The sequence below is a fragment of the Nicotiana tomentosiformis genome, chromosome 6, assembly GCF_000390325.3.
Source record: "Nicotiana tomentosiformis chromosome 6, ASM39032v3, whole genome shotgun sequence".
In the NCBI taxonomy this organism is placed as follows: Eukaryota; Viridiplantae; Streptophyta; class Magnoliopsida; order Solanales; family Solanaceae; genus Nicotiana; species Nicotiana tomentosiformis.
The window spans coordinates 30,016,985-30,029,879 of NC_090817.1; the positions used below are offsets into that span (position 1 = coordinate 30,016,985).

The 12,895-nt window shown below is 41.6% G+C and overlaps 1 protein-coding gene across 1 annotated transcript in view; it reads right to left on the minus strand.

The window, feature by feature from the left end:
- Positions 1-486: 486 nt before the first annotated feature.
- Positions 487-12,895, minus strand: part of LOC138893738 (uncharacterized) — a 28,911-nt gene continuing 16,502 nt past the window's right edge. Inside the window, exons 3-8 of the mRNA XM_070178393.1 lie at positions 8,705-8,880; positions 8,318-8,614; positions 7,938-8,203; positions 7,787-7,855; positions 6,227-6,383; positions 487-563 (exon numbers count right to left, since the gene is read on the minus strand). Coding sequence (XP_070034494.1) covers positions 487-563; positions 6,227-6,383; positions 7,787-7,855; positions 7,938-8,203; positions 8,318-8,614; positions 8,705-8,880 — 1,042 coding nt within the window. The remainder of the gene's footprint in view (positions 564-6,226; positions 6,384-7,786; positions 7,856-7,937; positions 8,204-8,317; positions 8,615-8,704; positions 8,881-12,895) is intronic.

A 12,895-nucleotide genomic window follows, 5' to 3' on the forward strand; every position in this document is an offset into this window, starting at 1 on the left:
TACTCAACCCATTCTGAAAGGTCGCGACTTCCATCCCTTTGTACACGTTATGTAGGGTCATCCTTACACTGTTGAATCGGACGAGAAAGTCCCTAAGTCCCTCTCCCAAGGACTGCTTGATAGAGAAGATGTCGTTTACTCTTATTTCAGCTTTCTTGGCCCATGCATGCACCGTTACAAACTGATCGACCATATTTTCAAAGGTTTCTAAGAACGGGTTGGTAGTTGTGAATACCATGTTAATGCTCCTCCCATGAGGGTTTCGCCAAATTTCTTCAGCAAAATAGAGGACACTTGTTCTTTGTTGAGGTTGTTGCCCTTCACGGTGGTGACAGAATGAGTCACATGATCTTCGTGGTCAGTCATTCCATCATATATCTTGAGATATGGCGGCATTTTGAAGGTCTTTGGTATGGCATGTAGGGATACTTCCTCGCTATATGGTTGTTCTATGAATCTACCGGTGTTTCTCTTTGGCAGTAGCATTTAACAGCTCTCGTTGATAGTGTTCATGAGGTTGCCAAGGAAGTCACCTGTCACTTTAGTCATATCTCCTTGGTTATCTACCATGTAAATTTCCGTAAGTGCAAAGAAAGAGAAAGATCTTGTGATTTGTTAGGTTAGTGACTCGCGTGAGTTGTAGATTTAATGGAATTTTAAAAATTAGCTAAGATGTCCCCACAGATGGTGCCAAACTGTTTGACCCAAAATTTGGATTCGGGTTCAACCAATTATATTTAAGTAAAATAGAGTCAATCTTAGCTAATATTAATATCTGAAAGACAAGATTATCGATTTTGTGGCAGATAGTATATATATTTAACCGAATGGGAATTGATGTGAGCAACACTAAGAATATTCAATGATCCAAAATGGTGGAATATAGCATTAAATAGTATAAATAACAATGAATGGCATTTAAGTAAATAAGAACATGTGAGTACCCGAAAAGGGGTGGGATCTGTGGACATTCTTTCTGACAATAATGAATGATTGATGGGCTTTTGAACATTCTTGCTGTTCTTATATCAAGTGGAAAATTTAGACAAGAATCTTAGTAAAAAGGTTATTTTTGTATGCTTGCAATATGGCCAGATTCTCTCTATAAAGTCAATGTGTTTTCTTACAAGTAAATATCATATGTCCCCTATCATTGTGTCCCTTTCTATTTATAGGGAACATATTCCTAAAAATCCTAATATCGGTGTTTTTAACCGCATTCAATATGGATTAATGATTTTTCTTTTCCGAAATTCGAGTAAGATTCTTGTTCTACGCCTCAAACATACCTTGAATCTTGTGTTTTTTGAAAAATTAATTCCAATCGGGTGGTGGGGATCCTGAGTAGGGATGTCTGAGGGGAGGGTATTGGTTCTTAATGGTTAAGCGTACGGGGACGGTAAGGGTAAGGGGAGGGTTCCTTAATGGTATTTTTCTTAAAGGAATTTAAGAGTACGGGACAAAAGGTACTTTTACTGGTACCCTACCAATCGTAAGGGTGCAGTGCCGGTATTTAAGGGTAATTTTAAATTAAAAATAAAAAATTATATTTAAATACAAACAAATTTTAATGGATGAAAAAAAATAATACTTTTATTTCAATACTTATTAAAATAAAATTATAATTTACGAAATTTTTCGATAACTTATATTGCTTCTTCGTTTGAAATTGATAACACTTGTTCTTCTGCGTCGATGCTGCGTTCGGTAGATAGTATTTCAATATAGGTATCGTCATCTTCTTGAATTATTTTTGGAAGGTCAAAGTTTCTTCTCTTCCAATATTTTAGCATATCTTCATTTCCTTCATCATCGCAAACATTATTTCAAACAGTTGTTCTAGAAAAATCTTGAAAAGAAGGAATATACGTTTCTTGTATGTAACGCCTAAATCCGGACTGGTTAGGATTTGTTTCAAAATGAGAATCACCCCCCTCCCTCCCCCTTAACCTTATTCTTAGTCAATCTATTACATATTTATTTACCAGTTTAGGAGCCATTTTTAATAATAAATAATCAAAATTACAACAAATAGCAACACAACTATAACAAAAATAAATGTAAAAATTAATATGACTGCTAGAACATTAATTGTTATAGAGATAGAGAGAGATAAAGAATTAGAGAGATATGAGGTTTTTGTGTGAAAAGTGAAAGAATGAAATGGGGTATTTATAGTTTTAAAATAGGGCAAAGTGTATTTTAACAAACTTAGAGGTTAAAAAATATCTATTAGGGGGTAGGGGTGTTAGGGGGCTACGGATGCAAAAATAACCGTTTTTGGAAGTTGCCAACGGCTACTTTTTAGAAAATAGTCGTTGGCTAATGGTGCAAAAATGACCACATTTAAAAAAAACATTAAAGGTACGGTCACGGACTGGTTCGATACCTTAAAGGTACTAACCGGACTGATACTAAGGATATTTGTTTTCTATACCCTCCCATTATCCAAATCTCTCACCCCTACCCCCAATCCGGATAGGTACAATGCGGTACGGGTACTGATACATATGGGTATGGGTAATACCCTCCCCTTAGACAACCCTAATCCTGGGGTATCTATTAATGGCAGAATTTCTTAAAAGGGGAGGAGGGGACCAAAGTATTGAATTCCGTCGGGAAGGGTTTTTTAATTTGAGGACATATAACACATGCATACATGTGTGACCTAGCTAACGACCGTTAGGCCATACATAATTGTCATGACCCAAAATCTCAACCTGTCGTGATGGTGCTTATTTCGATACTAGGCAAGCCGATAATATCAATAAACCATACTTTCTTTTAAGTTTAGAAATATAATAATTAAATACAATACAGAATCCCACAAATACTTATACGAACACTCCCCAAGTCTAGCAAATACGGTCTAAAATAGTCTAAGACCAAAATACAGTAAACAAGGAGATAGGGAAGGAGAGACAAGGTCTGCGAAACACGGCAGCTACCTCTGAATCTCCGGAAGATCAACTGCACGAAAGAATCAACACCCGCTATGTCCAGAAGCACCTGGATCTGCACACGAAGTTCAGGGTGTAGTACGACTACAACCAACTCAAAGTAACAACTCAACCACTCGGCTCTCAGCCCTCAGCACTCACACTCAATGGGTACCCGCGCTCACTGGGGGTGTACAGACTTTGGAGGGGCTCCTACAGCCCAAGCGCCATAATCCACATGGATAACTCACGTGCTGCAAGAACAACTCACGTGCCATAATATCCTTACCTCACCAACAGGCCCTCGGCCTTACTCAGTCCTCAACCTCTCTAGTCTCGCGGGCTCTCAGAAATCACAAAGATCAGCCCAAACAACCATAGCATAGTGTATCAACAAATATAAAGAAAGACTGAGGTATAATACACAAGTAAAATCATGACTGAGTACAAGACAACAATTAGCAAATAATTCAACAGGTACGCGGCCTCTGTGGGTCCCAACAGTACTATCACATAGCCTAAGTATGATATCTAACATGATTTACAGTCAAATGTCTTCAACACATGGAGAGCATGTAGCTAACAACAAATTATTCAACTTTACAGTTTCACGGGATGGACCAAGTCACAATCCCCTCGGTGCACGCCCACACGTCCGTCACCTAGCATGTGTGTCACCTCCAAAATAACCACATGACACAAAATTTTGGGGTTTCATACCCTCATGACCAGATTTAAAACTGTTACTTACCTCAAAAAGTGAAATTCTTTACTCTGCTATACCTTTGACTTGCAAATCGGCCTCTGAATGCCTCGAATATAGTGACAAATAATTCGTTTCAGTCAATAAAATTTCTTGGAATTAATTCCATATGAAAATACAAATTTTCCATAAAAACCCAAAATTTAGCTCAAACGTCGCCCGTGGGGCCAACATCTCGGAACCCGACAAAAGTTACAAAATTCGAAAGCCCATTCAACCACGAGTCTAACCATACCAATTTTATTCCAATCCGATAACAAAATCCCATTCAAAACCCCAAAAATCTAACTCAAGAACACTTCATCTTCTTCCCCAATTTTCTACTCCAAATCACAAATTAATTGATAAATTAAAAGATATAATCATGGGATTTAATGAAAACCAAGTAATAAACACTTAACTCAATCAACTCCGCGAAAATCCCTTCAAGAATCGCCCAAATCTGTGATCTCTAGCTCAAAATGTGAAAAATGGGCTCAAACCCTCGATTTTGGATTTAACACTGTCTGCCCAGATTTTCTTAATCGCGATCGCGGAAATGGCCTCACGATCACGAAGCACAAAGAAGACTGCCCATACATTTTACCCTATGCTTACGCGAAAACACTCACGCAATCGTGGACCACTGCCTCTCAAACCTACGCGAACGCGTTCAGACCCATGCGATCGCGTAGAGCAATTTCCTCCGCTCATCTATTGCTCAAATCCTTCTACGCAAACGCGACCTCATCTACGTATTCGCGAAGCACAGCTTAATACACGTACGCAATCGTGTTCCTTCCTCTGCGGCCGCATAGAACAAAAATATCACTGCCCCAAATAAGCTTACGCGATAGCGGATGGACCTATGTGATCGCATATAAGAAAACAAGAAGAAGAAGGCAACACATATCACCAATCTCACCAAGGCCAAACATGATCTGTTAACCCCCCAGAACTCACCCGAGCCCCCCGGTACATCAACCAAACATACCATCAAGTCCTAAAATACCATACGAACTTAGTTGAACCCTCAAATCACCTCAAACAACGCTAAAACCACGAATCAAATCAGGTCCGATTGACCTCAAATTTTGCACACAAGTCATAAATGACATAACGTAAGTAGTCCAATTTTCAAAATCGGATTTCGACCCCGATAACAAAAAGTCAACCCCCCAGTCAAACTTTCTAAAATTTCGACTTTTGCCATTTCAAGCCTAATTCCACTACGGACCTCCAAATAATTTTCTGGACACGCTTATAAGTCCAACATCACCATACGGGGCTGTTGGAATTATCAGGATTCGAATCCAAGGTCGTTTATACATAAATCCGCATCCGGTCAACTTTTCTAACTTAAATTTTCAATTATGAGACTAAGTGTCTCATTTCACTCCGAACTCCTTCCGGACCCAAACCAACTCCCCCGGCAAGTCATAAAACAACTATAAAGCATTAATTGAGTAGTAAATGGGGGTACAGGGTTATAATACTCAAAATGACAGGTTGGGTCGTTACATTCTCCCCCACTTGAAACTAGGTGGCAAAGAAAGTTCATAAGCCACCTCTCAAATCTTCTTAAATATCTCAAAAGGCCAAATATACCGAGGACTCAACTTGCCCTTCTTCCCGAACCTCAACACACCCTTCATGGGTGAAATCTTGAACAGAACCTTCTCCCTAACCATGTGAACAACATGACGAACCTTCCTGTCAGCATAACTCTTCTGTCTAGACTGTGTCGTGCGAAGCCGTTCCTGAATCATTTTGACCTTCTCTAAAGCATCCTGAACCAAGTCACTAACCAATAGCCTAGCCTCACCCGACTCAAACCAACCCACCGGATACCGGCACCGTCTCCCATACAAAGCCTCATACGGAGCCATGTGAATACTTGACTGGTAGATGTTATTGTAAGAAACCTCTGTGAGTGGCAGAAATGGATCCCAAGAACCCCCAAAATCAATGACACGAGCGTGTAATGTATCCTCCAATATCTGAATAGTGCGCTCGGACTGTTCATTCGTTTGAGGGTGAAATGTTGTACGTAACTGAACCTGTGTGCCCAATTCTCACTGCACTGCTCTCCAAAACTATGAGGTAAATTGTGTACCCCGATCTGAAATGATGGACACTGGCACACCATGTAGGCGAACAATCTCACGAATATAAATCCCAGCCAATCGCTCCGACGAATAATTAGTACTAACTGGAATAAAGTGTGCGGACTTGGTCAACCGATCTACAATTACCCAAACAACATCAAACTTTCTCAAGGTCTGTGGGAGCCCAACTACGAAGTCCATAGTAATACGCTCCCACTTCCATTCTGGAATTTCAAGTCTCTGTAGCAATCCGCTCGGTCTCTGATGCTCGTACTTTACCAATTGACAATTTAAACATCGAGCTACAAATACAACTATATCTTTCTTCATTCGCCTCTACCAATAGTGCTGCCTCAAATCCTGATACATCTTCGTGGCAACTAGATGAATGGAGTACCACAAACTGTGAGCCTCTTGGAGAATCAACTCACACAAACCATCTACATTAGGCACACATAGCCTGCCATACATTCGTAATACACCGTCATCTCCAATAGTGACTTCCTTGGCGTCATCGTGTCGAACCGTGTCCTTAAGGACAAGCAGATATGGGTCATCATACTGACATTCTCTAATACGATCATACAGAGAAGACTGCGAAACCACACAATTCAATCTAATGAACTGGTTAGCCAAGGCCTGAACATCCAAGGCTAAAGGCCCCTCTGCTACTGGTAAGTATGCTAAGCTGCCCAAACTCTCCGCCTTACGACTCAAGGCATCGGCCGCCATATTGGCCTTTCTGGGATGATAGAGAATGGTGATATCATAATCCTTAAGCAACTCTAACCACCTCCGCTGCCACAAATTCAGATCTTTCTGTTTGAACAGATGTTGTAGATTTCGGTGATCAGTATAAACCTCACAATGGACACCATACAAGTAATGCCGCTAGATTTTTAAGGCATGCACAATAGTTGCTAACTCAAGATCGTGGACTGGATAATTCTTCTCATGTACCTTTAACTATCTCAACGCATAGGCAATCACACTACCGTCTTGCATAAGCACTATGCCGAGACCAATACGCGACACATCACAATACACAGTATAAGACTTTGAACTTATAGGCAAAACCAATACTGAAGTTGTAGTCAAAGCTGTCTTGATCTTCTTAAAGCTCTCTTCACATTCATCCGACCACCTGAACGGAGCACTTTTCTGGGTCAATTTAGTCATAGGCGATGCAATAGACGAGAATCCCTCAACGAAGCGACGATAATAACCGGCCAAGCCGAGAAAACTCCGAATCTCAATAATTGAAGATGGCCTGGATCAATTCTGAACTGCCTCTATTTTCTTCGGATCCACCTTAATTCCTTCACTGGACACAATATGTCCCAAGAATGCCACCGAACTAAGCCAGAACTCACACTTAGAAAATTTGGCATAAAGTCTCTCCTCTCTCAATCTCTGTAATACAATATGCGAGTGTTGTGCATGCTCCTCCTAGCTACGTAAATACACCAGAATATCATCAATAAATATCACAACAAATAAATCGAGATATGGCTGGAATACACTATTCATCAAATGCATAAATGTTGTTGGGGCATTGGTTAGCCCAAAAGACATCACAAGAAATTCATAGTGGCCATAACGAGTTCTGAATGCCGTCTTCAGAATATCCGAATCCCTAATTTTCAACTGGTGATACCCAGATCTCAAATCAATTTTGGAGAACACCCTCGCTCCCTGAAGCTGATCAAATAAGTCATCAATACGCGGCAAGGGATATTTATTCTTGATTTTAACTTTGTTCAACTGCCTATAATCAATGCACATCCGCATAGTACCATCTTTCTTTTTCACAAACAGAACCGGTACACCCCAAGGTAACACACTATGCCTAATAAACCTCTTTTCAAGGAGTTCCTAAACTTTCTCTTTCAATTCTTTTAACTAAGCTGGTGTCATACGATACGGAGGAATAGAAATGGGCTGAGTGCCCTGAACTAAGTCAATACCGAAATCAATATCCTTGTCGGGTGACATACCTGGCAGGTCTGCAGGAAATATATCCGGAAAGTCTCGGACGACCAGTACTGAATCAATAATAGGAGTATCTGCATCAACATATCGCACAAAGGCCAAATATGACAAGCATCCCTTTCCAACCATACGTTGGGCCTTCAAATAAGAAATTACCCTACTAGGAACAAAATCTATAGAACCCCTCCATTCAACCTTTGACAACCCTGGCATTGTCAACATCACGATTTTTGCGTGACAGTCGAGAATACCATGACATGGAGACAACCAATCCATACCCAGGATTACATCAAAATCAACCATACCGGGTAATAAGAGATCAACTCTAGTCTCCAATTCCCCAACAGTTATCACACACAACCGATACACACAGTCTATAGTAATAATATCGCCCACCGGTATAGATACATAAACAGGTGAAACTAAGGACTCACAGAGCATAACCAGATAATGAGCAAAATACGATGATACATATGAATAAGTGGAACCAGGGTCAAATAATATAGAAGCCTCTCTGTGGTATACTGAAACAATACCTGTGATCATTGCATCTGAGGCAATAGTATCTGGCCTGGAAGGAAAAGCATAGAATCGGGCCTGACAGCCCCCTGATCGGCCTCCCCCTCTTGAGCGACCCCAAGCTGCCTGACTCCTACCCCGAGCTGGCTGGGCGGGTGGTGTAACTGTTTGTGCTGGTGCCGTCGTTAAAGAATGCTGCTGTAGAGACCCACTCAACAACCTAGGACAATCTCTCTTGAAATGACCCAGTTCTCCGCACTCGAAACAACCCCTCCTTTGACGGAACTGCTGCTCCTGATAACCCAAAGAATTACCTGTAGAAGCCTAAGAGGATGAGGTATGATAAGAACTCTGCATTGGTAGTGCACTAAATAAAGACTGGCCTGAGTGAGCACTGTAAGAACCGTGGCTAGCTGATGCACCACGATGAGCTGGACGACCCGTCTGAGCGCGTCTGTAAGAACAGCCCCTACCGCGGTAAAACTGACCCCCTGAAGGAACATCGCTGAAATCACCTAAACCACGAGGCCTCTTAGCCTCCCTCTCAACCCACTCTTGGCTACGAACCATCTCAATCTGACTAAGAAATGTCGACAACCTCATCAAAAGTAGCACCAGACACTCTCTCTCTGGTCATGAGTAATCGTAGCTGAAAAGTGAGGCCATCTATGAACCTCCTGATCCTTTCTCTATCTATGGTAATAAACCAGATAGCATGACGGGCTAATTCTAAAAATCTCATCTCATACTGTGTCACAGACATATCACCCTGACGAAGCTACTCGAACTGCATGTGCAGATCCTCTCTGCGGGACTGAGGTAAGAACTTATCCAGGAATAGACCGTAGAACTGCTTCCAGTTAAGGGGTGCTGCACCGACCGACCTACATCTCTCGTAAGCCTCCCACCATCTGAAGGCATCCCCAGAAAACTGAAAAGAAGTGAATGAGACCCCATTGGTTTCTAGAATACCCGATGTCTGAAGCATCTGTTGACACTTATCTAGAAAACCCTGAGCATCCTCTGACTCGACATCGCTAAAAGGTGGAGGTCGAAGCCTTTCAAATCTCTCAAGTCTCCTCTGCTCATCATCTGCCATAACAAGAATTACCGGGGCTTGAGCAGCTGCAGCCTGCTGGGCTGGTAGTGCCCCCGGTATCTGAAGTCCCTATACTACCTGGTTTGGAGTACGAGCAACAGGGGTATGAGTAACCCCCCCCCCCTTCCCGTCCTGAGAAGTGGCAGGTGTGGACTGAGCTGAAACCACCTGAGCCAGACCAGTGCAAGCTGTCAATATATGGGCCAAAGTCTCCAGAAAGCCTGGAATCTCAATGGGCACAGCTGGGGCCTGAGTTGATCCTATCGGCTCAGCTATATCGGGAATCTGCTCTTGAGCTGGAGCAACTGGTGGTACTACGGGTGCTGAGTTAGGATTGAGAAGGGCTGCTGGTGCACCAGTTCTGGTGTGCTCTCACATGCGAGCTTATGGCCGCAGGTGGGAACCCGCAGAAGAGAGCTTGTGGCCGTAGAAGCGGCTTTGGAGCATTTAGCCAGAGCTCAGCAGCAACTCAACCACTCGGCTTGTAGCTCTCAGCACTCACACTTAATGGATACCCGCGCTCACTGGGGGTGTACAGACTCCGAAGGGGCTCCCATAGCCCAAGTTCCATAATCCACACGGATAACTCACGTACTGCACGGACAACTCATGTGCTATAATATCCTGCACGGACAAATCACGTGCCATAATATCCTTACCTCACCAATAGGCCCTCGGCCTTACTCAGTCCTCAACCTCTCTAGTCTCTCGAGCTCTCAGAAATCACAAAGATCAGCCCAAAAAAAGATAACATAGTGTATCAACAAATATCAAGAAAGACTGAGGTATGTGTAACGACCCGGCCTGTCATTTTGAGTATTATAACCCCTTTCCCCCATTTACTGCTCAATGTATGCCTTATAGTTGATTTATGACTTATCGGGCTAGTTGGTTTGGGTCCAAAAGGATTTCGAAGTGAAATGAGACACTTAGTCTCATAATTGAAAACTTAAGTTAAACTAGTGACCGGATGTTGACTTATATGTAAACGACCCCAGAATGGAGTTTTGATGATTCAATAGCTCCGTATGATGATTTTGGACTTAGGAGCATGTTCGGAAAATTATTTTGAGGTCCGTAGTAGAATTAGGCTTAAAATGGCAAAAGTTGAATTTTTGGAAAAGTTTGATCCGGGGGTTGACTTTTCGATATCGAGGTCGGAATCCGACTCCGGAAATTGTGATAGGTCTTTTATGTCATTTATGACTTGTGTGCAACATTTGAGGTCAATCGGACTTGATTCGATAGGTTTCGGCATCGAATGTAGAAGTTGGAAATTTCATAATAGACTAAAGTCAAGTGAGTTCGCACAAGACCTAACTTCAAATGAGCATACTTCTCAGGACACGAAGTGTTATATGGTTTATTACCTATAAAATAAAAGAGCTTTGAGTTTAGTTTCTAACGCTTCAAGCCGTTTATCATTTGGACATTCCTACAAGACGTTATGTCCTATGTACCAAAGGCTGGAAAAATGCAATTTTGCGACAAAGTATGCGATCGCAAAACAGATATGTGATCACAAAACTTCTTCTGCGACGGCAAACTGGTCGCAGAATGGACCAGAAGAACTCAGTTTTGGGCACTGATTTTGCGATCAATTTTGCGGCCCGCATACCCATTTTGCGGTCCATTATGCGACCGCATACCTGCTTTCGGAGGGTTAATTTTCCTATTTTCATAACCCGACCCCATTTTAATAAATAGGCTTTGGGGCTTATTTTGGGGAAATTATCTGATGATTTTAGAGAGAAGTGAGAGTGTTCTAGAGAGAGGAAGTAGATGAAGTGTCTTGTCCAAGCCTTGAAATCCAATAAGAAATCCCTCAAGTTCTTCATCAAAGAGGTAAGATTCTAACCCCTAATCTTCAATTTCGAGTTCGGGTAATGATTGGTGGTTAAGAGTATGATTCTTGGGTGTAAGAGTATTATTTATAAATATCAATAAGGTTTATGGAAAGAGTCTTGAGTTCAAATGAGTAAAGATTGGGTTGAAAATGGTAGAAATCTTCAAAGACTTCAATTGAAGATTGAGGATCGAGTTGATGTCAGAATTTGGTGAATGTTGGACTCAGAGTTGGATGGGCGTTAATATTTTGTAACTTTCATCGGGTTCCGAGACGTTGGCCCCACAGGAAATTTTTGAGTGTAATTTCGGATTTTGGGATAAGGGTGCACGCCGCAGAAGGCCATATTGGCTTTATTATAGCACGTGATTGTCCGTGCGGATACATATGTCGATACTATAATGCGTGAGTTATCCATGAAGCACGTGAGTTGACCATGCAAATTATAGCGCTAAGGCTGAAGGAGCCCCTCCGGAGTCTGTACACACCCCAGTGAGCGCAGGTATCTACTGAGTGCGAGTGCCGGTGCGAGTGCTGAGTGATTTGGAAGGATTGAGTGACTGTGAGGCATGAGTGACTATGATGACTGAGTGACTGTGAGGACTGAGTGACTGGGAGGACTGAGTGATTGGGAGGACTGAGTGAAATGATACTCTGAGAGTATGCATATGATTTTATCACTGAGTTGCATCGCATTGACATGCACACATGACATACAGGCATAGAGATGGAATTTTCCTCACGCTGTACAGTATCACATCATTCATGATTTTTCACACATGTTGACAGATGGGCATAGTGATGCAATTGTTTTATATGGGTTATTTGGAAAGAAAATGGAATATCCCATTTATTATTGAAAGGATTTTGGGAAAATCACAGTTTTTAGACTTACTCATATTTTGGTGATTTTAGTGAAAAGAATTGAGTTTTACTATTATATTTGAAATGAAAAATGTTTATTTTTCCGGAACTGTGAACGAACTAAGCATTTTATTATTGAGTTATTCATTATGATGCCTCATTTTTGTTGTTATGAGATTTGTTTTCTGGATATTGTTGTGGACTATTGGTTTTGGACCTGACCTTGGTAAAAGCTCGTCACTGCTTTCAACCTAAGGTTAGGTTTGTTACTCACTCAGTACATGGGGTCGGTTGTACTGATACTACACTTCTGCACCTTGCGTGCAGATGTTGGCTGCTAATGTTACTGTGGTCGATGGGAGCTGGGTTGGAAGATGTATCTGTGTTCCGGTTGTAGCTACCTCTTGTTCATGGTAGCCTTAGATTCACAAAACTCCGTTTATGTACTTTTCAATCAGATGATGTATTTATTTCATACCCGCTTTGTAAACTCTATTCTTAGAAGCTCATAATTTGTACTACCAGTTCTTGGGGAAAAGTATTGGTTTTAGATATTTTCTTTAAATAAATTACCTCATTAATTTCATTAAAATCAGATAGTTGGTAATTGGCTTACCTAACGGGTTGGGTTAGGTGCCATCACGACTAGTTGGATTTGGGACGTGACAGGGTGGTATCAGAGCACTAGGTTCATAGGTTTTACAAATCATGAGCAAGTCTAGTAGAGTCTTGCGGATCGGTATGATGACGTCCATACCTATATTCGAGAGGCTACAGGGCATTTAG